At 43.5% G+C, this 27,881-nt stretch overlaps 5 protein-coding genes across 8 annotated transcripts; 1 reads left to right on the top strand and 4 right to left on the bottom strand.

Annotated features, from left to right (window-relative positions):
* The first annotated feature begins 235 nt into the window (after window positions 1–235).
* Window positions 236–23,553, top strand: ufsp1 (UFM1-specific peptidase 1 (non-functional)). Of its 4 annotated transcripts, none has more exons than XM_055938275.1 (7): window positions 236–972; window positions 20,169–20,536; window positions 20,791–20,954; window positions 21,411–21,600; window positions 21,812–21,981; window positions 22,117–22,540; window positions 22,745–23,553. In XM_055938275.1, the coding sequence occupies exons 2-7, from the start codon at window positions 20,324–20,326 to the stop codon at window positions 23,204–23,206; spliced, it is 1,623 nt and encodes a 540-aa protein (XP_055794250.1). In that variant the 5' UTR covers window positions 236–972; window positions 20,169–20,323; the 3' UTR covers window positions 23,207–23,553. The 4 variants fall into 4 exon arrangements, with proteins under 4 accessions (XP_055794250.1, XP_055794253.1, XP_055794252.1 ...); XM_055938274.1 differs by lacking the exon at window positions 236–972 and adding an exon at window positions 18,554–18,939; XM_055938278.1 differs by lacking the exons at window positions 20,169–20,536; window positions 20,791–20,954; window positions 21,411–21,600; ... (1 more) ...; window positions 22,117–22,540; window positions 22,745–23,553 and adding an exon at window positions 1,463–2,564 and having other exon boundaries at window positions 343–972.
* Window positions 5,202–6,763, bottom strand: LOC129864857 (endonuclease domain-containing 1 protein-like). Its single transcript, XM_055937143.1, has 3 exons — window positions 6,437–6,763; window positions 5,752–5,958; window positions 5,202–5,621 (listed from the first exon to the last, which is right to left on the bottom strand). The coding sequence occupies exons 1-3, from the start codon at window positions 6,761–6,763 to the stop codon at window positions 5,244–5,246; spliced, it is 912 nt and encodes a 303-aa protein (XP_055793118.1). The 3' UTR covers window positions 5,202–5,243.
* LOC129865462 (endonuclease domain-containing 1 protein-like) lies at window positions 11,071–13,485 on the bottom strand. Its single transcript, XM_055938281.1, has 4 exons — window positions 13,035–13,485; window positions 12,372–12,572; window positions 11,872–12,144; window positions 11,071–11,574 (listed from the first exon to the last, which is right to left on the bottom strand). The coding sequence occupies exons 1-4, from the start codon at window positions 13,326–13,328 to the stop codon at window positions 11,458–11,460; spliced, it is 885 nt and encodes a 294-aa protein (XP_055794256.1). The 5' UTR covers window positions 13,329–13,485; the 3' UTR covers window positions 11,071–11,457.
* LOC129865460 (endonuclease domain-containing 1 protein-like) lies at window positions 14,358–16,142 on the bottom strand. The gene is made up of 2 exons (XM_055938279.1): window positions 15,596–16,142; window positions 14,358–15,068 (listed from the first exon to the last, which is right to left on the bottom strand). The coding sequence occupies exons 1-2, from the start codon at window positions 16,043–16,045 to the stop codon at window positions 14,487–14,489; spliced, it is 1,032 nt and encodes a 343-aa protein (XP_055794254.1). The 5' UTR covers window positions 16,046–16,142; the 3' UTR covers window positions 14,358–14,486.
* LOC129865461 (endonuclease domain-containing 1 protein-like) lies at window positions 16,277–18,570 on the bottom strand. The gene is made up of 3 exons (XM_055938280.1): window positions 18,037–18,570; window positions 17,516–17,719; window positions 16,277–17,198 (listed from the first exon to the last, which is right to left on the bottom strand). Exons 1-3 carry the CDS (start codon window positions 18,334–18,336, stop codon window positions 16,794–16,796), a joined length of 909 nt encoding a protein of 302 aa, XP_055794255.1. The 5' UTR covers window positions 18,337–18,570; the 3' UTR covers window positions 16,277–16,793.
* Window positions 23,554–27,881: the final 4,328 nt, after the last annotated feature.

Raw genomic sequence — 27,881 nt, 5'->3', positions numbered from 1 at the left:
AGGTGCACAGGAAAAATGTGAGGGTGAAGTGTTGCAATTGTGGTGAGGGTGAAGTGTTGCAATTGTGGTGAGGGTGAAGTGTTGCAATTGTGGTGGGGATCGTGATGCTTAGTTCCTGGAGTGCCCTGTAAGGGTGAATGAAATTGAGGATAGAGAGGTCAATCGAATCTCCTATGCGGAGGCTATTAAAATAATTGAGATAACAAGTGATGCCAGTGAAGATATGGTAGTGGATATACCACAGCCTGTAGTAAATGTTTGCTGCAAGACAAATATACCATGTGCATTAAAAAGGTGTTCCTTGCCACAGTTATAAACTGCACAGCAAGTCTCCGAGAAGTCGAAGAAACTGGACATTATTGTGGCTGCGGCAGAAACGTTTTTGGAACTTAGGGATTTTACATCTGAAGACTTGCAAGGAGTAATGGTAAGGGAAGACCCACCCCCCAGGTTCCCCTTGAGCCTGCGTCGAGATCATATCTGTTTTATTTATTTTTAAATGAAAAGTTGTTTGATTTATTTTTGGTAGTTCCGTTATTTTCTGTTTCCATCCCGCATCGTAGATGGCAGGATGCACATTAAATTGTGTGATCGCAAATATACCACAGCAGAAGAATGTGAGGTTGCGAAAACAATGCCTCTCTCTTTTTGAAGAATTATCTATTCACTGTATCCTAATTTTGCGTTTGGCACTTGCATTTCATAGCATTTTACTTGTAGCCCGTCTATATCCCAATGTTTTTCTCATTTTAGAGGACTTGGGAGACAAAATTGAGACATATTTTCGGTTTCAAAGAAAAGCTGACCCAACAACAAAATGTATTGGCAGAATCTCGAGACGACCGTTGGAATATATTTTTTTTGTGGTCATCGTCAGTCATTATCTTCTCCACACGCGCACAAGGAAGGGAGATCACCACCAAGAACAATTTCATTTTTAGTAACAAAAACATCTGTTCGACTGTGAAAACGGTAAGACTGAGAAGTGTTAATTACTGCAATGCGTAATATCATACGGAATTTGACAGTTTATGTGGTAGGCTATACAGTATTACAAAATCATACAGACTAGACTGATCATCCAGGCAGGATCACTGACAGCCAGCTGTCAATCAATCATTTACAGGTGTGCGACTGTGCGCATGATGCAAAAGAAGAGGGAGGTGTTAAGGGAAGGGGGACAATCTATGTTCAAAATATTGAGAATGTGTAATCCATAAAATAGTGACCAATAACAAGCGCCTACGTCGTTTCAGAAAATGTTTCCCACCAAATCCAGATAGGAACTCATTCGTCAACTTTTGCGGATAGAGGGAACTATTTCAGCGACGAACTAAATCACAGTTTTGATCAGACTGTAAAAAACTCCACGTATGTTTTTCTCTGTACATCGAATAATATTCAAGGTAAATGAAACAGGAAAACCGAGTAACAAAATTGCACTTCTACTTGGATTTTTAAGGTTTAGATTGAAGAAGAAAATGACGTGCATCATGGAATAACAGCAGAATTGCCACATTGACAAGGGTTCTCAAGGCTTGAAGACATATGGCTAATCTAGGGGAAAACGTTTCTGAGGGGATTGACTGGGGTGAAAAGGCAGTGGAGGGAAAAAAACACAAAGGCACAGAGTGTAATGCAGATTGGACAGAGACTCTGCTGAAGAATGCACACATTGGACTTCCTAGCCCAGCACCAGATGTTGTCAAATGCTCCCTAATATCTGGGGAGTGTCTCTACTTCCACTATGGGTGTGATGGACAGGACGACAGGGGCTGGGGCTGTGGCTACCGCACCTTACAGACCATGGCCTCTTGGCTGTGCCAGAGCTGGGCCCCACCACCACCTAAGGGCAAATGCAGACCCCCACCCAGCCTCCCCGAAATCCAGCACGCCCTGGTCGCAATGGGGGACAAGCTTGCCATGTTCGCTGGTTCTCGCGAGTGGATAGGGACGTTTGAGGCGGCCCTGGTCCTCGACTACTACTACGACGTCCCCTGTAAGGTTGTCCACGTGCGGGGTGGAGGGGTAGAACTAGAGAGGGCTGCTGAGGAGCTCCACCAGCACTTCCAGAGCCAGGGGTCCCCTGTCATGATGGGAGGCGACCGGGACAACTCCTCCAAGGGGATCCTGGGTGTGTGCACTCGGCCTGGGGGCCAGGGGAGCTACCTGCTGGTGATGGACCCTCACTACTATGGGCCCAGACTGGAGATGACGTCGGTGCAGGGGCTGGGGTGGGTGTCATGGAAAAAAGTAGGGTCACTGGATCATAGCTCTTTCTATAACTTGTGTCTGCCTCAGACTTCCCGGAAATGAAACGGAGAAGGACAGATCAGGGGGAAAAGAAGCGATGTGTCGAGAACTCTTTAGCTGCGTTTACACAGGCAGCCCAATTCTGATCTTTTTTCCCCACTAATTGCAGCCAGATAGAATTCTTGTAAGGACTTAATTGGATAATCGTTTCATTAAATGTCTGTTGTAATTATCTGAGAAAATATTTTTTAAATAATGTATATTTGAAAGAGAATATCTGTTATGATCCACAAATAAAGATATGTTAAATATATTTGTACTGTCCTGTACAGCAAGTAGGGACAGGTAGTGTATGAGTATAACACTATTGCCCTCTTGTGGATAAATGCAGACTTCATATGGTGTGAGGACATTACCATAGTAACAGAATCACTCTAGTTCTGTGTAGGGTTGCAATATTCCTGGGGCCTCATTTATCAATCATGCGTATGTGCAAATCTGTGCGTAAACCCAAGTGAGATTAATCAATATGACTGTTTGCTGCAGAGTGTGCTCAACTCTACTGATACTTCTGTCACAAACTGCTGTGTTACATTAAGTAGCAAATGTGGCGACTCTGGTCTTGGCATGTACTCTCTAGCCAACAGCTCACAGATACAGTGCAGGTAGTCTGTGCCGGTTGTCTAGTCTACATGATGAGATTATTAAGGATAAGAGAGAATATTTGTCAAATGTCAGTCAAGCATCGATCATCATGTCACCAGAATAAGATTCTCTATATTTTTTTTGAGAGGAGCATCAACTAGGGATGCATGATATACAGTTGAAGTCGGAAGTTTACATACACCTTAGCCAAATACATTTAAGCTCAGTTTTTAACAATTCCTGACATTTAATCCTAGTAAAAATTCCCTGTTTTAGGCCAGTTAGGATCACCACTTTATTTTAAGAATGTGAAATGTCAGAATAATAGTAAAGAGTGATTTATTTCAGCTTTTATTTCTTTCATCACATTCCCAGTGGGTCAGAAGTTTACATGCACTCAATTAGTATTTGGTAGCATTGCCTTTAAATTGTTTAACTTGGGTCAAACGTTTTGGGTAGCCTTCCACAAGCTTCCCACAATAAGTTGGGTGAATTTTTGCCCATTCCTCCTGACAGAGCTGGTGTAACTGATGGGGACATACGTAAATGCCACCAAAATAACATTTTGGTGTGTGTGTAACCTTTATTTAACTAAGAAAGTCAGTTAAGAAGAAATTCTTATTTACAATGACGGCCTACCCCGGCCAAACCCGGACGAAGCTGGGCCAATTGTGTGCCGCCCTATGGGACTCCCAATCACGTCCGGATGTGATAAAGCCTGGATTCGAACCAGGGACTGTAGTGACGCCTCTTGCACTGAGATGCAGTGTCTTAACACACACACATGGACGCGGTGGTCTAACTATTTAACTGTACTAGAATGCTTAAAAGGCCGCTAAAATTGTAAATATCGGTTATCGTATCGGGTGTTTTGGCAAGGAAAATATCGGTATCGACCAAAAATGTCATATCGGTGCATCACTAGCATCAACATCACTGTGCACTTTCACCACCCTGTGAAGTTCATAAGTTATTTCATAGTCTAATAAATGGCATGGTTTCCCGAGTTGTGGTGGGAGGACTAAACCAGAGGAGGCTGGTGGGAGAAGCTATAATAGGAGAGTCTTATTGTAATGCTTGGAATTGAATAGAGGGAACGGTATCAAACTAATGGAAACCTAATTCCATTCCAGCCATTACAATGAGCCCGTCCTCCTATAGCTCCTCCCACCAGCTTCCTCGACTACAGACCATGCAATTGCATGACTCCAAGTTTACTTCGATATGATGGTTGTTAGCACCCCTATTTCAGTCTGAATTTTTTTGATTTCGTAGCGTTTATGGGTAGCACTGTTGTATTTCATAAGATGGCGTTGTATAGTCCCCACAGGCTTTAAAATGATGATTTTGACCGTATATGTTTAATTAGGGGCGTTTCGAAATGCAAATAGCCAATGTCGTGCACGAGCACTGAGTCTGAGAAGAATTGGTATTTATCTATGGTTATCTGCATATGAGGCTCGTAGGATTGTTTGATAAATCACACTTTTTCTTTGCCAACAAACATGGTAAATTCCATTCGTAAGTAGTATTTGAGAATAGTTTCTATGTAATATTGATAAATGAGGCCCCTGGAACTTTCAATAAATTCCCTGTTTTTCCCGAAATCCCGGTTCCCGAAATCAGGGATCCTCCAACTGGGATATCTGGGAAACCATTTTTTTCAGGGAATTTTGCAACCCTAGTTCTGTGGCAGTAAATAAACCTTTAAAAGATAGTCAAGCCTGGTGAATATAATTCCGGAATGTGAATACAGTAATTATCCAACATGAATTCTTATGGATTCCTCTCATCTCATACCAGACAATCAACATCTTGACTTTTTTTCTAAGCGGTTCAGTGCAGTCTGTCTCTGCAGTAGAGAATATAAGCCCGGCAAGTTCTCCTTGATTCAAATCACTCTGACTTGTTCTTGTTACCCAGAGGCCAACATGCAAATGAAGCTTCTGATCAAAGAACAGACATTGGGTTTTAAATTGGACATGATTATTTTACATGGAGAAGGGTTTTGCCACCCAAATTCTGCTATGTCTATAGTCTCAAAAGGCTCTGAGTCTGACTGCACATTTTAGGAGCAGTGTCTGCATGAAAGTGAGATTCATTTTCTTACGAAAAGCTGTTTCTTGAACTAGGGGTTAGGCCTAAACTTCACATTAGTTGTTATACATTGAATGGACAATGGAGCCGGAACAAGGTTTGAAAGATCATCTTTATTGCTTGTAAGCAACAACTCACCCACAGGCTACATTCATATTTTCAGAATCTACTCGATACAGAAAGTAGATGACAATGTAGAGGTGACATTGAGGCTGGCATGATTGCAATGACTATCACAAGGTTGCTCACTATGAGTCAGGCACACAGTCGTTGTAGAAGATCTGGAAGTTCTTGTCCACGTCCATCCTTCCCCTGAGGAACTTCTCCAGGTTCTTCACCGGAACCTCCACCAGGTGGTTGTTGACGCGGTCATTCAGCCCGTAGGCCCCGAACGCCGGGAACTTGTACCGCAGGAAGTAGGGCGCGTTCTGGTCGTAGTCGGTGCAGCAGTAGGCCGACCACATGTACTCGGGAATGGCCACGCGGTCCAGGTTGTCGCGGCGGATCATGTTCCCAGAGGTTGTGACCCCGGTGATCACGTAGGCTTTGCCGCGGCAGTAGTTGTTGAGGCGCTTGCGGATGAGGTCCTCGTGCTCGGCCCAGGGCCCGATATTGAACTCACGGATCTGGGGCAAAAAGCAAGATCATTCCTGTTATTTCCCCATACTTCTTCTCCTTCCACCCTATCCTACGCTTAAACAGTGTAAGGTAGACACACCAAACTACCTTTTATATGTGCAGACTGAACCAACTTACCTGGGGCACCACGTTGGTCAGTGTGTAGGTGGAGGCCTTGTCAAGGGGATCAGCCTGGTGCTCGTCTGGGTTGAGATGCCCTCTCTCGTACTGGACCACGTCAGCATAGTCCTCCAGCACCGCCTGGCTGTCCTCAAAGTTCATGTGCATGTGGGAGGAGGACTGGGGGAACGGCTCCATGTTGCTACTGCCCTTCTCTGACGCCAACTACAGACGGATGGAGGGGGAGGGGGGTGGAGGGAGAGAGAGGGGGTAGAGGATACAGACGGACGGAGATGGGGGGTATAGAGCCAGAGGGAGAGAAAGAGAGGATTTTGATGAAGAAATTAAGATTAAATTAATTTGCATATGCACAATACTGCTGCCTACACAAACAGATTACAACAATGTCCTATTGTAACACCAATTCACACAGCCCATGAAGCGGCTTAGCTTAAGCTTCTAATTTTGCCTAGAGCAGCAATATTGTCCTCACAGCTCGGCAAGATTTACCTACTAGTGTATGGGTGTCAGTCATCTGCATCCATGAGAGAACCTTTATCAAATATGTTTTGAAATGACATAATGGGGATGCTGACTCACCATATTGGAGCATATAAACATTTTGGCCTATGTTCAAAGGTGAAATCCAACACACACACACACACACACACACACACACACACACACACACACACTCTTCTACCTGTGGCTCGAACATCCAGGGGAAGTCTACCCTCTTCTCGCCATCGGACTTCTTGAAGGTATAAGCCGAGTAGACGGGGATGTGTTTGTGGGGGTCGTAGAGGGTGACGAAGCGCGGCTTGTCCTCGTAGCGCTGGCAGAGCTTCTTCAGGGAGTTACTGAGGAAGTAGCCCCGAGGTGGGGTTCCCATGTACAGGGAGTCCTTACAGCGCTCCACGTGGTTAAAGTCCTCCACCACCCCGGCCTGGGACTCTCGCATACAGCCCAGTATCAGCAGGACCGCCAGGGACAGAGAAGAGTAGATGGAAAAGTGTTTCACGGTGACCATGTTAGCTGCTCAGTCTCTCTCTTGAACTGATCTTGTTTAGTTGTCTTGTTTGCCTCCCTCTGTGTCGGCATGTGTTCCCCTCGCTCCTCCTGCCCTTCACACACTACTGTTGCTACTTCGTGCGGGATATGCCTGTCTCTCCCTTCACTCTTTCCCGTGGTAGTCTATAACTCTCTGTACAGTCTCATCTCTCTCATGAGGAGATACTCAGTGGGTCGGCCCATCTCGACTTCCCATTGTCAGGTCTATTTCCATATATTCAAAGTGGCGAGCCGGCCATAGCAAAGTGAAGAGCATCAGTTAATGTTATCAGTGTTCAGCTTTCTTAGATTACCCAGGACTAGTCCCAGCTAAAGCATGACGCATTGGATAGATGTATTTTACTTGGTCATATGGAAACACAGGCTCTGTTAGGCCCTGAAAGGCTGTGTCTTTTGTTATGTATCTCATGCTCTTTGCTCTGTAAAGAGGGACCCAAGGTCACCTGTGTCAGTGTCCATTGGTGTAGAATGTAGTCAGAGCTGATTGTGATCTCTCCACTGTACACTGCCTCTCATTCCCTGAAGTGGAGAGATGCAAAGTGTGTGTGTGTGTGTGTGTGTGTGTGTGTGTGTGTGTGTGTGTGTGTGTGTGTGTGTGTGTGTGTGTAGGTCTGTGGCTAGTCTTATCCTCTCATGTAAAGACTGAGGTGTGAGCAGAATAAGGCGTTGTGCAGTGGTAGATTGGAAATGAAACTTCACGAAGGCTCTGAAACAAAATGGAGGCCTGGCAATTTTCCTTCAGACTTCTTGTGGATTCATTGATTTTCACTGGAAATAGTATGATGGGTTTCCAGTAAAGACGTGTGTGGAGGTACAGAAAAACAACATTCCAATCAGGAATTTCAGTGAAATCAGTAGCAATGACTTTGTTTTTATTTCTACTCATTATTACTGGTGAAACCTGTCTGAATAGTTGCTGTTTCACTCAGTTCCTGTTGAATGTGAGAGTTGTTTAACCCCCAGAGGTCGCATGACCCCCCTTCTACGCAGCAGCTGAATATTGCTCTGAATAAAAAGCGTTGCTAATGTAGTAGTCATATCATAGCACGCTTTTCTATATAGTACACCTGTTGTATGTCAGAAGAAGTGAGTCATCCAACTGTTGGAATCGGTGAACTTTATTCAATCAGACATACAGTGCCTTCAGAAAGTATTCAGACCCCTTGACTTTTACCACATTTGTTTGTGTTACAGGCTGAATTTAAAATGGATTAAATTGAGATTTTGTGTCACTGGCATACACCATCATGTCAAAGTGGAATTTTGTTTTTTGACATTTCAAATTATTTTATAAAAAAATGAAACGCTAAAATGTCTTGAGTCAATACGTTATGGCAGTTCAGGAGTTAACATTTGCTTAACAGTCACATAATAAGTTACATGGACTCACTCTGTGCAATAATAGTGTTTAACATGATTTTTTATTGTTGATTGTTTATTTAACCTTTATTTAACTAGGCAAGTCAGTTAAAAACACATTCTTATTTTCAATGATGGCTTAGGAACAGTGGGTTAACTGCCTTGTTCAGGGACAGAACGACAGATTTTTACCTTGTCAGCTCAGGGATTCGATCTTGCAACCTTTCGGTTACTAGTCCAACGCTCTAACCACTAGGCTACCTGCCGCCCCACACCTACCAATAGCTCTAAGGTTCCTCAGTCAAGCAGTGAATTTCAAACACAGATTCAACCACAAAGACCAGGGAGGTTTTCCAATGCCTCGTAAAGAAGGGCACCTATTGGTAAAAAAATAAGCAGACATTAAATATCCCTTTGAGCATGGTTATTAATTGCACTTTGGATGGTGTATCAGTACACCCAGTCACTCCAAAGATACAGGTTTCCTTCCTAACTCAGTTGCCGGAGAGGAAGGAAACCGCTTAGGGATTTCACCATGAGGCCAATGGTGACATTAAAACAGTTACAGAGTTTAATGGCTGTGATAGGAGAAAACTGAGGATGGATCAGCAACATTGTAGTTACTCCAAAATACTAACCTAATTGACAGAGTGAAAATAAGGAAGCCTCTACAGAATAAAAAAATATTCCAAAACATGCATCCTGTTTGCAACAAGGCACTAAAGAAACACTGCAAAAAATGTGGCAAAGTAATTCCCTTTTTGTCCTGAATACAACACATTACTGAGTACCACTCTCCATATTTTCAAGCGTAGTGATTGCTGCATCATGTTATGGGTATGCTTGTAATCGACTAGGGAGTTTTTCAGGTTAAAAAATAAACTGAATGGAGCTAAGCACAGGCAAACTCCTAGAGGAAAACCTGGTTCAGTCTGCTTTCCACCAGACACTGGGAGATGAATACACCATTCAGCAGGACAATAACCTAAAACACAAGGCCAAATCTACATTACCCTGGAGTTGCTTACCAAGAAGAGAGTAAATGTTCCTGAGTGGCAGAGTTATAGTTTTGACTTAAATATACTTGAAAATATATGTCAAGACCTGAAAAAGGTTGTCTAGCAATGATAAACAACTAATTTGACAGAGTTTGAAAAGTTTTGAAAATAATAATGTGCAAATGCTGCACATTCCAGGTGTGCAAAGCTCTTAGAGACTTACCCCGAAAGACTCACAGCTGTAATCACTGCCAATAGGTGCTTCTACAACATATTGACTCAGGAGTGTGAAAACTTATGTAAATGAGATATCTGTATTTAATTTTGAATACATTTGCTAACATTTCTAAAAACATGTTTTCACTTTGTCATGATGGGGTATTGTGTGTAGATGGGTCAGAAAAAAGCGATGTAATCCATTTGGAATTCAGGCTGTAACACAACAAAACATGGAATAAGTCAAGGGGTTATGAATCCATTCTGAAAGCACTGTAAATCACATCTGAAGCTGTAGACAAACAGTGAGTTTCTCCAGCAGACAGGATTTAAAGCAAATACGAAGCTACGGAGGGAAAGACATGTTTAGCCTCTCAGTTGTTTGTTAAAATGACTGTTTTCCTTTCTTTTCACAATGGGGGTATTTTGGTGCTCGTTGAAATTCCTGGCTTTCTCTGAAAAGCACAGGCTGTGATTTTATGGATATGTTCAGTTAAGCATGTTAAAATATAACTCTGGCAGTATTTAATACATATTATTTAGCAGTCTTTGTTTAGGAAATAAGTCAAAGGCTATGAATACTTTCCGAAGACACTGTAGGAACATTATCCAGCATCATGTACATAATTACATAAAAACATAAATCCATTGCATAAATCCAATCCGTTTCCATTGCAGGAAGTGTAAATGAAATGTAAGGAGTTTTGGGGAGGCATAGGCCCACAGTGAGACCAGAGGTGTGTTTGGCAGGGCATAAAGTTCTGGAACCTTCAGATAGAAATGTCATTAATAGATCTGAAATTATTCCTAAGTCTACATGTCTGTTTGTTCTACATAACATATTTCTATCTGAAATGTTACACAACATTTTCCTACTCAATGTGGTCCACCTAATACAAAGCAGAGGCATGGCGTGACACAGTCATCCACAAAGATCTGGAAGTTCCTCAAAGGTAAACCTCTGGAAGAACTCCAGCTTCTTAATGGTCAACTCCAGGACCTGGTGGATGAGGAACAGAGGAAGAGATGGATGAATGAATGAGTGAGTGGATTATATGTTTTATTTATGCGTCAATTCGTTAGCAACCCATCCCTTACAGGATTTTTTGACACAAAAGTAATATTCTGTATGTAATATAATAGTAGAATAACTAGATTTACCTCGTTGAAGGCGTAGTAGGTGAAGTCTGGAAACCTAGCTGTGCCATGAGAGTTTTACTTCAAAGACTTGATTGTCACTGGAATTAGCATGATACGCTTCCGGTAAATAAGATTGTGGATCACAGGAGGTTGGTGGCATCTTAATTGGGGTGGAGAGGCTCGTGGTAATGGCTGGAGCGGAATTAGTGGAATGGTATCAAATAAATCAAACACATGATTGATGCCATTCCATTCACTCCGTTTCAGCCATTATTATGAGCCGTCCTCCCCTCAGCAGCATCCTGTGCTGTGGACGTATAGATAAACAACATTCCATCCAGGAACTTCAGTGAAACAAGTAGCAACGACCTTTATTATTTGTAAGACCTGTCTGAACAGTTGTTGTTTTACACATTTCCTGTTGAAAACCACAGGAGGGTAGTGGAAGGTGTTAAACATCTGCCGGAGGGGATGTCAACCACATTCTCATATCTCATATTCTAGAGTCGAGCACAACCAACCATAGGAGTAAACCACAACCTCTATTGTCACGTTGTACTGTATGTTTGAGCTGGTATGTTATTTTCTTCACAGGTCACATGACACCCCTCCCACGCACAAACGGAATGTTGCTCTGAATGTTTATCTTAGACTTGCTAATGTCACATTATAGGACACCTTTTATGACAATATATATCAATTGTATGTCATAAGATGGGTGAACTTTATGTAATCAGACATAGACGGGAACATCATCTTGGCCTACATGATCTTTGCAGAAAGTATTTGGAGAGGGGGGGAAAAACATGAATCAATCTGTCAATAACAGCACTTTAAGAAGACTGCTATTGTTGACTACTTGTTTCCATTGCAGGAAGTGTAAATTAAATGTAAGGTCCTGTGGTTTGGGGAGGCAAGTCCACTGAGAGACCAGGGGATCCTAATGCAGAGCAAAGGCAGGCGGGACACAGTCGTCCACAAAGATCTGGAAGTTCTTGTCCACGAAGGTGGACCTCTGGAGGAACTCCTCCAGTTTCTTGATGGACAACTCCAGGACCTGTTGGATGAATGAACGGACGGAGCAAAAGTGATGAATGAATAAATGAACGATTGAGTGAGTGAAGGAACAAACAAATTCATATTTCTATTGACGTGTCAAGTCGCCTTTCGGGACCCATCTCTTGCGGGATTGTTGTATGTGATATAACAGTATATGAGAATAGACTACACTAAACCATCGTCCAAGACCTGCCAGATTGCTACATTCGTTTTGTTCGTTTTTACAGCGTCTTTGAGATTCTCTTTGTAATGAAAGGCACTATATAAAATACATCTATTTTTATTCTAGATTTACCTGGTTGTTCTCCTTCTCATTGAGGGCGTAGTGGGCGAACGCCGGAAACTTGTAGCGCTCATCGTACGGCGCGTTGCGGTCGTAGTCGGTACAGCAGTAGGCCGACCACAGGTATGTCGGGACCGCCACCCGGTCAATGTTATGGCGCCGGATCATGTTCCCCGAGGTGGTGATTCCGGTGACAACGTAGGCGGTGCCTTGGCAGTAGTTGTTGAGGCGCTTGCGGATCACGTGCTCCTGCTCTTTCCAGGTGCCAGCGCTGAACTCTCTGACCTTAAAGGCAGTGTTACTTCATACAAAGGTGCCTCTGTTTATTGGTTGCTAAAGCTATCCACTGGTGTTGGTATTTTACTTTGGTATTAAATTATTTCTGACTGGGATTTTAATTTCATTTATTTAAAAAAAGGTATCTCAATCCATTACCCCACTGTTATTTTTCGTTCAATACATAATGTGACAGTACAATTTTAAGTAAAGAACTTGAAAACAAAATGGCGGACCTGGGGCACCACGTTGGTCAGAGTGTAGGTGGAGGCCTTGTCGTCTGGGTCGGCTTGGTGCTCGTCAGGGTTGAGGTGGCCACGCTCATAGAGGACGGCGTTGGTGTAGTCGTCCAGGATGGCCTGGGCGTCCTCAAAGTTTCTGTGCATGTAGCCGCGCGGGAACGCCTGCATCTCCCTGGTGTCAGAAACTGTAGACAGCTGGGTGGGAGACAAACAAACAACGAGAGAGAATGAAGGAGCGATAAATAGTGTCGTAGATATGGATATGAGATTCATGAACAGGCTACGTTTTGAAACGCTTGCTCGCTGTAAAAAGGAGACTTTATGATCATTCAAATATTAGCCTATGAAATGATGTTCAGCATCCTGTAATTTTCATGATGACCATAGAGCATTGGCTTTGTGTTATTGAATTACATTTAAATGATATAAAGAGTGAAGCTAGCGCCACATACTTTCAAATTCAAAAGCGATGGCAAAACATACCTTATGATATACTACAATATGGACTAATCCACTGGACTGGCATTACAGTGGCTGCACCGCAAATGGCACCCTATTCCCTATGTATTGCACTACCTTTGTCAAAAGTAGTGGACTAAATAGGGGATAGGTGGCCTTTTGGGATGCAACTATTGACTTAAAATGTCTCCAGGTTACCTGTGGCTCGTACATCCAGGGCACGTCCACCCTTTTCTCCCCGTCGGAGCGTTTGAAGGTGTAGGCTGAGTAGATGGGGACGTGGTTGGCCGTGTCGTACAGCGTGACGTAGCGCGGCTTGTTGTTGTAGCGCTGGCAGATCTTCTGGAGCGAGTGGTTCTCCAGGCCCACGGGTGGCGTCCCCATGTACAGGAACTCCCTGCACTCTGGAGAGAGCTCCTTCTCCACCGTTCCCCGGACATCCGTCATCACTATGGTGACCAGGAGGAAGGCCTGTGCCCAGAGTGTGGCCATGGTGACTTAGCTAGTCTGTCTCTCTGTCTGTCTTGGTTCCCCTCGGTCTTTCTGTCGTTCTTAGTACTTGTGTGTGTTTCTGTACCTGCCCTGAGTTCTTGGTGCCGGCAGCTCTGAATGAGAGGTACACCTGTGTGTCAGCGTTAGCGCTCCCTAATCTGGGCTCATTATGCAAAGCCATGCACACCTTCTCTATCAGCTGACTTTAGCCGCCTATCATTGACAACCTGAGATCTATTGAAATAAAGATATCATTGCTAGCCTGGTTCCAGATGTCTTTGTGCCGTATTGCCAATCCTTATCGTCTTTGGCATGACAACAACTATAGAAGTTGGCACTACAGCACAAAGAGACCTGGGACCAGGCTATTGCCAAAGCCTGATGGGTTTTGCTATTGGTGGCCTTGGTGGTATGGCTGGACTCCGCTGGATTGAAACTTCTAGTGACTGATAACAGACTCTGGCAGATGACTGTCACTCCAGAACGAGTGGTTCCTATCAAGCGTTTTTTTCTGAAGAGTACTAGAGAATTAGAACAGAAACCACACTCAGCTGAGCTCGCGCTGAGGTGACAAGTTCCTCTGTGTTTGTGGTTATACAGCATGTGGTAGTTTCCATCTCATCCTAGCAGACTCTGGTTACTGGACTCATAGATGATGGTCTTGTTATGCTGCATGACCATGTAACGTTCTGTCGGCGACATGTGGACTCAGGCAGTGACTTGATGGGAAATCAAAGAGAGCCCTTGCAGCAAATTCTTATCTTCCTTTAAAGCGGTAAACAAGGGTCATGTACCTCATTGACATGGGTGAATTACTTTGAATGTGTCTGTCAGTGACCCATTTGCTAGTAAAGGCCATTGAAGTGTATTTGTCTGCACATGTGTGTATTGGGCATAGGATCAAATGATTGGTGAATGGAAACTCTTGATAATATGGGCTAATTTGGTGTTTTGTGGTATTAATATTGTCACGGATTAAATGACGACAAACAATTAATTAAACATAAATGTATAATGATTGCTTTATTGGTTAGTCATTTCATAAATATCACTATATCATTTATATTTTCAGTGGCAGGAGCATCTCCCTCGATCTCTCTCTCCCCCCATCTCTCTCTCTTTAAAAGATTGTCTCTTGATATTCACTCTCATAACCGTTCACATTTCAGGGACACAGTTTCCATTGAACAGCTGGAAGTCCTGATCCACAGCCATCTCTCTATTCACCAACGCCTCCACGCTCTTCGTCGACGTCTCCGTGACCGCGTTATCTACCACGTCATTAAGCCCGTAGGCTGCGTAAGTAGGGAACTTGTACCTGAGCTCATACGGCGTGCTGAGATCAAAATCAGGACAGCAGTAGGCTGTCCACAGATGTTTCGGTACCCCCACCCGGTTAACGTTACCTCTCCGGATGGTGTTGCCAGTGGTGGTGACGCCACTGATGACGTAAGCCGTTCCGCGACAATAGTTGTTGAGGCGTTTGCGGATGTCCTCCAGGTAGGGTAGCCAGTGGTGGTGGAGGAACTCCTTAGCCTGGGGAACCACGTTGGTCAGGGTGTAGGTCGAGGCCTTGTCCCCAGGACTGGCCTGGTGCTGGTCGGGGTTCAGTTGGCCACGCTCGTAGACGACTGCGTAGGAGTAGTCGGCCAGCACGGCCTGGCTCTCCTCTAGGGCCAGGAGGCTGGAGGGAGAACGGGGAAAGGGCTGCATGTTACCTGTCCCAGAGCCACTGGACAGCTGGAGGAGAGAGAAAGACGGAGATGAAGAGGGTTAGAGCGATGCCAGCGTGTGATTACACAGACAGAAAATAGGTACGACACAGTATATGAGCCAAGAGGAGAGCGAGAGAGGGGTAGAGTGCAACAAATCATTGCAGATAGAAAATGTGAACAGGAATATCGTTTCTTAATACTATGTAACAATGTGTATCTACTACTTAAGACTTTGTCAGGTGAAAGCTGTTCATTGTGCGTCATGCTTATCAAGACTACTAAACCAGCAGGTCAGAGCACTAGAGGGAATGTTTTAATGTGCTCTACTGTCTACGTATCGCCTTAAAGCCCTATTCTCCCCACTGTAGCAGACCGTCTATTCTTTGAACGACTCACCGACTCCTCTTCTTCAGTTTGATTTGACCACAGACTTCAATAGAACAGACGATTGTGTCTCTATGACTTTGTCTGTGTAGACCAGGGAGATGCTTGATCTCGACCATAGAGACCTATCAGTATAGTTAGTAACAAAACAAAAGTCTAGGCCCTTACCTGTGGTTCGTACATCCAGGGCAGACCTTCCCTGCTCTCACCATTGGAGCGTTTAAAGGTGTAGGCGGAGAAGAGGGGGATCCTGCCTGCTGGGTCGTACAGGGTGGCGTAGCGCGCCTTGTCCCCGTAATGCTGGCAAACCTTCTGGAGGCCCAGAGTCCCCTGGAGGCCCCTTGGGGCCAGGCCCCGGTACAGGAACTGGCTGCATTCCCTGAAGGAGGAGTCCACACTGGGGTTTACTGGGGGAGGAAGCAGGGCCAGAGCCAGGAGCACACAGGACAGCAACATAGTGCGGTGTGGATACACTATCCTGTCTGTCTGTACCTGCACTGGACGGTTAGTGTGGCTATGGAAGAGAGAAGGAGAATGGGAGGAGGGAATAGGGAGGGAAGGAAGGATGGAGGGTAGGAGGTGAGATGAAGGGAGGGCTTCCAGAGTAGGTGATGTCATGATTTCTTCAGCAGGTCTGAGAACAGTGTTTTAGAACTGTAGAATAGAACTGGTGAGAACCATAAACCCACTGATAGTATGCAAAGAAGTGACTCTCATTCAGCCAGCGCTATCTGTGTGCAAGCATTGGGTTACCATGGACGTGTGGTTAGCTGCAGTGAGTCCTAGTCGACTCATGCACCATGCCTCTACAATTTGTTTTTACACAGCACCGTGTATGTCCCGTATTCCATGCAAATATTGGCTGTGAAACTACATTGAACAGAATATTTTTTATTGCGTTACAACATTACAGCTGTAGCTTACTATGGTACTTTCATTGAAGCAGTATACTGTCGTCCTGTCGGTTTAAGTTGCATGCAGCACACTTTGTTCAGAGCGTTTCTATGAGGTGTGAAGAAAAGTGTTGCTTCGTGATGTGGTTTCTCACACGTTTGAGACCGACGAGAGCTTTTTATTGTATTTTCAGTTCAGTTGATTGATTGTGCATGACAATAATCGACAGTTACTTTGTAAGAGTATAAAACGTGAATAAAATAAAACTTTCTTCAATTGGTCAATTTACACCCCCATCACAGTAAAAAAAACTATCACAGTAAAAAAAACTAAAACACACACACACACACACACACACACACACACACACACACACACACACACACACACACACACACACACACACACACACACACACACACACACACACACACACACACACACACACACACACACACACAGAGAGAGAGGCCTATCTCTTCCTCTTCTTCTTGAAGGTGTTCTCTGACACACAGTCCTCGTAGAAGATAGCCAGATTACTATCCATGTCTGTTTGTTTCCTCAGAAAGCTCTCCAGTGTCTTTAAAGGCACCTCCATGACTGCATGGTCCTCCTGTTCATTCAGTGCATAGGCACCATAGCTAGGGAACATGAAACGCACCTCGTAGGGAGAGTTACGGTCGAACCGTGGGCAACAGTAAGCCAACCACACGTGTTTGGGGATCCCCATGCGGTCCTCGTTCCCCCGACGTATGGTCGCCCCGGAGACTGTCACCCCGGTTACCACGTAGGACTGCTTTCCGCGGCAAAAGTTATTGAGGCGGCGGCGCACGGTATCCAAGTAGGAGCTCCAGGTCTCTTCCAGGAAGTCTGTGATCTGGTACCAGGACATTAGCTAACATTAACATAACATTACATTCTAATTAGGATTATAAACTGGGTGGTTCGAGCCCTGAATGCTGATTGGCTGACAGCCGTGGTATATCAGACCGAATACCACAGGTATGACAAAATATTTATTTTACTGCTCTAATTATGTTGGTAACCAGTTTTTAATAGCAAAAAAGGCAACTCAGGGGTTTGTGGTATATGGTCCATATACCACACCCTCTCGGGCCTTATTGCTTAATTATAACATGATTTATATTATCCCAAGATCATTCAAAAAATGTATTTGATAACAAAATGGCTGACCTGGGGTACCACGTTGGTCAGGGTGTAGGTGGAGGCCTTATCATCTGGGTCAGCCTGGTGCTGGTCTGGGTTGAGCAGGCCTCGGGAGTACTCCACGGCGTCTGAGTAGTCCTCCAGCACCGCCTGGCTCTCCTGGAGCAGAGGCTCCAGGTCGTCACTAGGGGGCAGCACCTTCATGTTCCCACCCTCATTCCCAGACGCCAGCTGTGGAGTGATTGGGGGGGGGGGGGTTGATGATTTAATGACATGTATGACAGATAAGATAGTTTGTAAAAATAAAGAGGTTTTTGAAAAGTTAAATTTAGATAGTAAGAATGGTTAGATGACAATCATTTGTTTAGGTGGAGAAAAAGCAAGCCCTCATGACAAAGACAGGACACCCGATGCATTGGCCGGTAAGTCTTTAAGATGGGACTGTTATAGGAGAATACTGCGGTATTGCATGAGAGTATCACAGTAAGTTGCTGTTGAAGATCTCTCTCTACCTGCTGTGATGTTGCGACACGATAACAGATCTCTACCTGTGGCTCGTACATCCAGGGCGTGTCCATCCTCTTCTTCCCGTCGTTCTTCTTAAAGGTGTAGGCTGAGTAGAGGGGCAGGCGACGGCTGCCGTCGTACAGGGTGGCGTAGCGCGCCTTGTCCCCGTAGTGCTGGCAGATCCTCTTGAGGCTGTCCCTGGTCCCGTCGATGCCCGTCGGTGCTGCCCTCATGTAGAAAAACTGTCTGCAGTCTTTAAAGCTGTCGGATACACTGGCACCAGACAGCCAGATCCCTGCCAACAGGAGGAGGGCCAGCAGGTAGACCCGCAACGGACGCATCTTAGCCTGGGTACAGACCCTACAGCGGAGAGGGTGGTGGTAGTACTAGGAGGAATAGGGAAGGCTGTTTATACATCCAGGAGTAGACTACTGTAGGCTTCAGTACCAGATGCAGTCCACACAGCTCAAAGGGAGGTTGACTGCCAAAGCAAGGAAATGGCTCTGTATGCAAAGTGGCTATGCATAGGACTGATTTGATTGGATGCGAGGTTGGCTAATCATGGAGAGCAGGAGCACATAGGTGAGAGGGTGTGCAAACAGTGGAATAAAACTTCTGGTCCTAATCTTGTTTTTCTAGTGCCATGAGACATTCATCCATCTGTCTGCGAAGGGTTTCTCGTAAGTGAACATCCACTTTCACACCAACACACATTGCAACAGCTTGTGGTGGTATACTATATATATCCAAAGAAAACCGCAGGCCCCGTCTTTATAAACAAAGCCTTGACCGCAACAACAACAACAAAAATACATCCCAGATCGTGATTCCTTCAGTCAGTTAGTCAGTCATCACACAGACAAACAGGTCAGAACGCTCCATTGTTCTAGGAGTTGATTTTCATCAACCTCATCGTTACCAAGAGATTGTGATTGGTATGTCAGGTAAGAGGTTACTCTATATCAGGGGTATTCAACCGGGGTTCCGTGGAGATACTGCAGTGGGTCCGCACATTTTTTTTCTTCTAAAATGCTTTTATGAATATCGCTAGCAACAACAGAATAAACACATTTTGAATTGCATACATACAGTAGAAACTATGATAATATATTCTTTCTAATGATGTCAACTTTATTTCTCAAACTCTAATATTGAGCAAATTACACTAATTGGAGCTAATTACAGAGAAATGATAGTCAAAGTATCTGACATAGGCATTGAAAAAGCACACGTGAATACTAGTCGCTGCAAGTGCAAAGGCAATGGTGCCGTGTTAGCGGGGCTGCATTCACGGTAAACGCTACATATGTCGGCTCAATGGGAAATGACCTTTACATTTCTATCACACAACCTGTAGCACTTCAGCAATACAGATTGAATCATTTTTACCAAAACACATGGCTAACCTTTATTTAAACAGCTGATATTAGTGAAAATGTGTTTGGAGTTACCTTTAGTTACCTAAACTAATATGTAGTTTACACTTCCAATTATAATGTGAGTAGGTCAAAATAATACAAAGAAATCAAATATATTAATTTTAAAATGTTGATTACTTCTCCTTGCTATTCAGCTGATAATACCATGGTGGGGGTCCCTGGGTTACCGGTTTTCCTGGGCGGGGGTCCCTGGGTCACTGGTTTCCCTGGGTGAGGGTCCCTGGGTCTGCGGTTTGCCTGAGTGGGGGGGTCCCTGGGTCAGCGGTTGGCCTGGGTGGGGGTCCCTGGGTCAACGGTTGGCCTGGGTGGGGGTCCCTGCACTATAGTAATTCCAAAAGAAAACAATACTTTCTTTTCTTTTGTCATTTTTTTCCTTTCCTAACTTTTTTAGGGGAACAGCAGTCCAATCAACCTACGCCTTGTATTGTTTAATGGAGATTATTACAGAGATGAAGTGAGTAGGGAGACAGATAAGAGGTGTGCAGTTGAAGAAGTCCACTCCGGTAGCGAACGCCGGTCTCTCACGGGGGCATATGGACTCTTGAATTATCTGAGCTTTCGCTATACAAATCTCTGGCACATACAATAACACTCTTGTGTTTCATTCAAAATAGCACCACAATATCTTAACACTAGACTACTTTTGAAGTCTGAAAATGTCTGACAACTTTAGATTTTGGATCAATATTAAAGAACACTCTTGAATTGCATATCTACCGCCTCCTCCTCTCCAGGCATACAGACTACTCTGGTGACCCTTCTATGGCTGTGGGGATGGTGGCTGCCCCCTGTCCTGCCCTCGTGCACCACGGGCCGGCCAGCAGAGTGCAAGGCTGCCCTGTCAGCTCCCGGTACCAACCTGGCGGGCGAGGGTTTCAACATTGTCACCATGGAGCGCAAGCAGGCCTATGTTGTTGACGTGGACAACTGGAAGACCCAAAATGGAGCCTGTACCCTCTGTGTTAACCCTTTCATGGAGGGCCAGACTCAGAGGCTGCCTGCGGCTGTGGTGGACTGGCGTCCCTCGCATCAGTGTCACATGAAGTTGTCCAGCATTGTCTACGACTCCAGCGAGTCGTTTGTGAGCAGCAGCCAGACAGATGTAATACTACTACTACTACTACTACTATTACAGCCACTAATACTACTACTATAGCTACAACGAATACTACTACAACAACTATTACTATAACAAATACTACTACTACTGCTGAAATAATAATTGATATATTAAGCATTTTATAATAAGACTAATAATATATATAAATATTAATCAAATGAATAATACTACTAATAGAAATAAGAATCCCATTATGGGGTAAACTCACTTTATCCACCACCAATGTGTATATATAGGTGGACGGCAGTTGGCAGATTGGTCTGGAAGTTAATGTCCCCAAGGCTAATGGGTCGGCCATGGTGGGGGGTACCCACTCCAGAGCTGCCAAGACGGTGATGAGCCAGTCCAAGAAGGACAAGTACAGCTTCATCAAACAGGATATACACTGCTCCTATTACAGGTTACCTATTACTTCTATGACTATAATAACTTCACTTGTATTATGAAGTTCACCTTCCTTTATATAGCCAACACTGCCCTCTACAGGCTATAGTAATGTATACACTCTGGATTATAATATAGAATAGGTATAATAAAGGTTATATTTACAGGTGGGATATTATAGGTGAGGGTTGGAGTTGTGCACACTCTCTGGGGTGTTAAAGAATAGTTATTTTGTGATAGAAGATCCTGTTTCAATTGTAACTACATAATGTGTTTTGTTGACCTTTTGTAGCCTCGACATTGTTATTGAATTAGACTTCTTGAAAATAGTCGAACTTCTATCCCCATAGATCGGTCTACTTTTAGGCGAGGACTTTCTTTGATGCACCCCTCAAAAAGGCCACAAAATGACAAAACCACTTAGAGAATAGACTACTTTGTTATCTTTCTCTATCTTGGGTTTCTTCCTCAGTTACCGCCTGATAGAGGACCCTCCCCTGCACCCTGAGTTCTCTCGCTCCCTGGGCATCCTGCCCCCCCTCTACACCGAACAGACCAAGGCTGACTACAATCGTTTCCTCTCCACCTTTGGTACCCACTATATCCGGAAGGTTAAACTGGGGGGGCGGGTGAAGAGCGTCACCTCACTGCGCGTGTGTAAGGTAAGACTTCTCAAACTCTGCAAATGACATTCTCCATATTATTGATCGTGGTATGCCTATTTGTTGTGTACAACTTATTGAAAATGCGTTGTTCATGTATTTAGGCAGATTATATATATATTTCTATCTGTTTTTAATTTTATTGTATGACATCAAATTTTACGTAAGAGTCTGCATATGTACCAAGATGTTTTAATGAACCCAAACCTAGGCGGCCATCAATGGTTACAATGAGAACGAGGTCAAGGACTGCCTGGAGGCCGAGGCCTCTGTCGCCACCAGCTCCGGAACAGCCGAAGCCAATGCAGAGACAAAGTTCTGCAAGAATGACCTCAAGAAACGTAACACCAGTGACACCTTCAGCAGTACCTTCAACGAGAGGTTTGATTGATTTTATAAATGTTATCGATTTTTGGTGGGATTAATGGGCATTATACAAGACTTATAAAAAACACATTTCCAATAAGGTCCTGATGTCAGACAAAACATGACTGACGATAAACAACAAACAAACAGGTTTACCGAGGTGGTGGGGGGACAGACGGACGGAACGCCCGACCTGCTCTTCTCCAAGATTGGTGAAAACTCCAAGGCCTTCGCTGATTGGGCAAGTAGCCTAAAGACCATACCTGATATCATCAACTACTCCCTCCATCCTCTCCACCTATTGGTGAAAAAGTCCAGCAAGAGGGCGGGGCTGAAGAAGGCCGTGGAGGACTACATCCTGAAACACGCCCTGTTCAAGCACTGCTCCGGGAAGTGCAAGGGAAGCTCCAGGTCCAGTACCCATGACTCCTGTCAGTGTGTGTGCCAGACCAGTAAGGAGATGACCAGCCAATGCTGCCCGCAGGAGAAGGGCTTGGCTCACGTGACCGTCACCGTGAAGAAAGCCAGGGACCTCTGGGGGGACACCACCTCCCAGACCGACGGCTTCGTCAAGGTATTATTCATCTCTTTTATTTTTGAATTTTCATTGACTATGAAGTTTGTTTTCAAGTGCACTTTAAAGCTACAGTCTAGGATTTGACAAGGATTACATCTCCCTAGCCCCATACCCGAGCTGCATACTAAAACAAGTGACGGGGACGTCGTTTTTCTAATCACATACTGTAGCTTTCAATAAAGTTTGATTTGATTCGTCAAGGTGGCCATGGACAAAGACTTCAAGCAGACCAAGGTGATCCATGACAACGACAACCCCGTGTGGAATGAGGTCTTCAAATTTGGGACAGTCAAGCTCTCCCTGGCCAGCGAGCTCAAGTTCACTGTATACGATGAGGACAATTGGTCGAACGATCTCCTGGGGGAATGCAAAGTCCAGCCCGTCAAAGCTGGGTTTCATAACAGTATGTGTCCCATGAATCACGGAAGCCTGTTCTACTCCTACAAGGTCGACTGCGCCCCAGGGCTTGGGGGCCTCACCTGTGGGGAGTACGCCCCTTCCAGCATGAACTCTGACCTCTCTTACCTCTATACCTCCCGCAACGCCCTGAATATGACTCAGGAACTGCTGGCTCACATCCGGATGGGCCGGCCCCTAGGAGACCCTTTGACCTTCTTGGTGAAGCAGAGGGATAATGATCACCCTGCCCTCAGTGAGCCGTGATCAAAACATATGCCCTGTAATGCCCTGTAAATGTTAGTCTGCCTATCTAACCTTAATGCATACCATTTCTAACCGCTTGTTCTTTCAAAAAATATAAATAAATGTAACCTTTATTTATCTAGGCAAGTCAGTTAAGAACAAATTCTTATTTAAAATGATGGCCTACCGGGAAACAGTGGGTTAACTGCCTTGTTCAGGGGTAGAACGGCAGATTTTTACCTTATCAGCTCAGGGATTCGATCCAGCAACCTTTCGGTTACTGGCTCAACACTCTAACCACTAGGCTACCTGTTGCCCGTTCTGAACCAGAATACATTTTACTTCTGTCAATAAAAACATAAAAACCATCCAAAGTATATCGTATGTATTTCTAAAGGTAATGTTTTATTGCTGTAGAAATGCATCATGCCCCGTGTCCTCTCCAAATACTATCGCTGCACCATCGAGAGCATCCTGACTGGTTGCATCACGGCTTAGTAGAGGAATTTCTCTGTCCACGGCCCTCCAGCAGGTGGTTAAGGCGGCCTAGGGATGTTAACATTGGCTTCTGTGTATTTTCATTAGTTGTCATGAATTTTAATTTCTCAATCTCAACTCATAAGATTGAGCGCGCCTCCCGTTCACCATTTGTGTGCATATGCTATAGTCAATGGTAGGCAGGCTATCAATGCGTCACCCATCTAACAACAAACGTTCCCACAACTTTAGAGAACGTTCCCTGAGGAGAATATTCCATCAACGTTCCACCAAATATACACAGAACATGGCTGCCAAACATAAGACATTAATGTTCTAGGGAACGTTGTAAAAACATTTGTGGGAACAAAAAAAGAGTTATCACACATGACATATTGTTACTGTTGCCGAGCCAATCAAGGCCCTGATTGGTGAACCGCTGATCCAGTCATAGCTCTTTGTCTGTTGGCAAGGGAGTTTTACACACCCAGTAGTTTTAAGATAGTGTTTTCAACATGCATAGGACACACTTTGACATACAGTGCCTTCGGAAAGTATTCAGACGTCTCGACTTTTTCCAAATGTTGTTACGTTACGGCCTTATTCTAAAATGTATTAAATAAAAACATTTCCTCAGCAATCTATACACAATACCCCATAATGACAAAGCAAAAACAGGTTTTTAGAAATGTTTTCCAGAAAAAACAGAAATAACTTATTTACATAAGTATTGAGACCCTTTACTATGAGACTCGAAATTGAGCTCAGGTGCATCCTGTTTCCAGTGATCATCCTTGAGATGTTTCTACAACTTTATTGGAATCCACCTGCGGTAAATTCAATTAATTGGATATGATTTGAAAAGGCACACCCCTATCTACAGTTAAAGTCAAAAGTTTACATACTTAGGTTGGAGTCATTAAAACTCGTTTTTCAACCACTCCACAAATTTCTTGTTAACAAACTATAGTTTTGACAAGTCGGTTAGGACATCTACTTTGTGCATGACACAAGTAATTTTTCCAACAATTGTTTACAGATTATTTCACTGTATCACAATTCCAGTGAGTCAGAAGTTTACATACACTAAGATGACAGTGCCTTTAAACAGCTGGAAAATTTCAGAAAATGATGCCATGGCTTTAGAAGCTTCTGATAGGCTAATTGACATCATTCGAGTCAATTAGAGGTGTACCTGTGGATGTATTTCAAGGCCTACCTTCAAACTCAGTGCCTCTTTGCTTGACATCATGGGAAAATCAAAGCAAATCAGCCAAGACCCAAAGAACAAAGGACCTTGTGAAGATGCTGGAGGAAACAGGTACAAAAGTATCTATATCCACAGTTGAAGTCAGAAGTTTACATATGCCTTAGCCAAATACATTTAAACTCAGGTTTTCACAATTCCTGACATTTAATCAGAGTAAAAATTATGTTTTAGGCCAGTTAGGATCACCACTTTATTTTAAGAATGTGAAATGTCAGCATAATAGGAGAGAATAATTTCTTTCAGCATTCATTTCTTTCATCACATTCCCAGTGGGTCAGAAGTTTACATACACTCAATTAGTATTTGGTAGCATTGTCTTTCAATTGTTCAACTTGGGTCAGACGTTTCAGGTAGCCTTCCACAAGCTTCCCACAGTAAGTTGGGTGAATTTTGTCCCATTCCTCCTGACAGAGCTGGTGTAACTGAGGTTTGTAGGCCTTGCTCGCACACGCTTTTTCAGTTCTGCCCACAAATTTTCTATAGGATTGAGGTCAGGGCTTTGTGATGGCCACTCCAATACCTTGACCTTGTTGTCCTTAAGCCATTTTGCCACAACTTTGGAAGTATGCTTGGTGTCATTGTTCATTTGGAAGATCCATTTGAGACCAAGCTTTAACTTCCTGACTGATGTCTTGAGATGTTGCTTCAATATATCCACATACTTTTCCTCCCTCATGATGCCATCTATTTTGTGAAGTGCACCAGTCCCTCCTGCAGCAAAGCACCCCCACAACATGATGCTGCCACCCCCGCACTTCACGGTTGGGATGGTGTTCTTCGGCTTGCAAGCCTCCCCCTTTTTCCTCCAAACGTAACGATGGTCATTATGGCCAAACAGTTATATTTTTGTTTCATCAGACCAGAGGACATTTCTCCAAAAAGTATGATCTTCGTCCCCATGTGCAGTTGCAAACCGTAGTCTTGTTTTTTTTTTTTTACTGTGGATATAGATACTTTTGTACCTATTTCCTCCAGCATCTTCACAAGGTAATTTGCTGTTCTGGGATTGATTTGCACATTTCGCACCAAAGTACGTTTGTCTCTAGGAGACAGAACGCGTCTCCTTCCTGAGCGGTATGACAGCTGTGTGGTCCCATGGTGTTTATACTTGCGTACTGTTGTTTGTAGAGATGAGCATGGTACTTTCAGGCGTTGGACCAGACTTGTGGAGGTCTACAATTGTTTTTCTGAGGTCTTGGCTGATTTCTCTTTAGATTTTCCCATGATGTCAGGCAAAGAGGCACTGAGGTAGGCCTTGAAATACATCCACAGGTACACCTCCAATTGACTCAAATTATGTCAATTAGCCTATCAGAAGCTTCTAAAGCCATGACATCATTTTGTGAAAATTTTCAAGCTGTTTAAAGGCTCAGTCAACTTAGTGTATGTAAACTTCCAACTTCAACTGTACATACATATATATACATACAAATACACATATATATATATACCTACACACTTTTTGTTTATATACCTTCCTTTATTATTCCCCGTAAACCCTCCACCGCTCTCCCAATTGGAGTAAACTAATAAACAATAACACTTGGGCTTCTACTTCCAGCTAAAACATACTATACACATTTTACAGACAATCTATTTTACAATAGTTATATTTTGTTTGTTTTTAGTCCTGGCCTTCTATTTCTGATGTCCATCCAGTTTGATTTCCATTTGTAACTGTGCTATTTCACAAAAGTTCTGAACCTATATACATTTTACAGACCTGTATGTTTTACTTTTGTTATCTTGTCATTATTAGACCCACCCTTCAGCTCCATTCAACCCCTCCCATCTATCTCTTATTGGATTTCTATTTGCCATATATTTTTCAACTGTGCTGTGATGCTTCACAAAAGTACTGAACCTTTCTATTCTCATAGCTTCAACAGATTGTAAATGAAACATTTTTATAATTATTATATAATAATAATAATTATTATATTATTGATCGATTGACTATGACTTTTCAAATCACCCAGTAGTGCTATCTGCAGTGTTAGCTCGAGGTAAATGTTGCAATTCTTCAGCCATTCCTGGACCTGTGACCAAAAATGAGCTACATATGGACAGTACCAAAATAAATGATCTAATGACTCTGCCTCCTCGCAACAAAATCTGCAGAACTGGGAAGATTTTATCCCCCATATATAACATTCTATTGGTTGCAAGAATTTTGTATAATAATTTAAATACGGCGTCGTTTTGCGTGTCAATTCATAAACCATGTGTCATGGAATCGGTACATCGACAATCACTTCCCAACTATTTTGCAACTGATATGGCACAGCTGTAATTTTTTTGGTCCTTAAATGAAACTGGTATATATTTTTATTTATCAACATTTTCTGTAACCAATGTTGGTCTTTAATGCAGGGCCGACAGACAAGGTCCTTCATTTTTCCCCCTTCCACTTGCCTTTTCCATTTTTGTGTTAATGCTGCAATTAGTTGGTTGTAATTTTGGATAGAGCAGACATTTCCATATGTCTGCATTAGCTGCATGTGTTACAACTCCACCAGTCCTATTTATGATATAATTTACAAAGGGAATACATTTTTTAAACATTTTATCCAAAAATTTAGTAAAAAAAAAAAATATTACTATATTTAAGTTTAACCACAATATTTGTTGTATTATTTGTTCTGTCTTTTCAGGTGGATTAACCTGAAATAACTTTTGTATGACTGATGCCTTTAGTGAGAGGTCTAATGCTTTAATATTTAATAATTTCTGCCTTCCGAATTCATATTCATTATATAAATAGGCACTTTTAATTTTGCCTGGCTTGCCATTCCAAATAAAATTGAATATTTTTTGCTCATATAATTTAAAAAGCAGGTCGCTAGGTTTAGGCAAAACCATAAGCAAATAGGTCAACTGTGATATGAGTAAAGAGTTAATCGGGGTGATTTTTTCACACAAATAGACAGGTATTTTCTTTTCCATGGT

This window comes from Salvelinus fontinalis, chromosome 11 (assembly GCF_029448725.1).
Source record: "Salvelinus fontinalis isolate EN_2023a chromosome 11, ASM2944872v1, whole genome shotgun sequence".
NCBI lineage: Eukaryota > Metazoa > Chordata > Actinopteri > Salmoniformes > Salmonidae > Salvelinus > Salvelinus fontinalis.
Note: the sequence above shows the minus strand (reverse complement) of the source record. Positions and strands in the feature narration are given on the sequence as shown.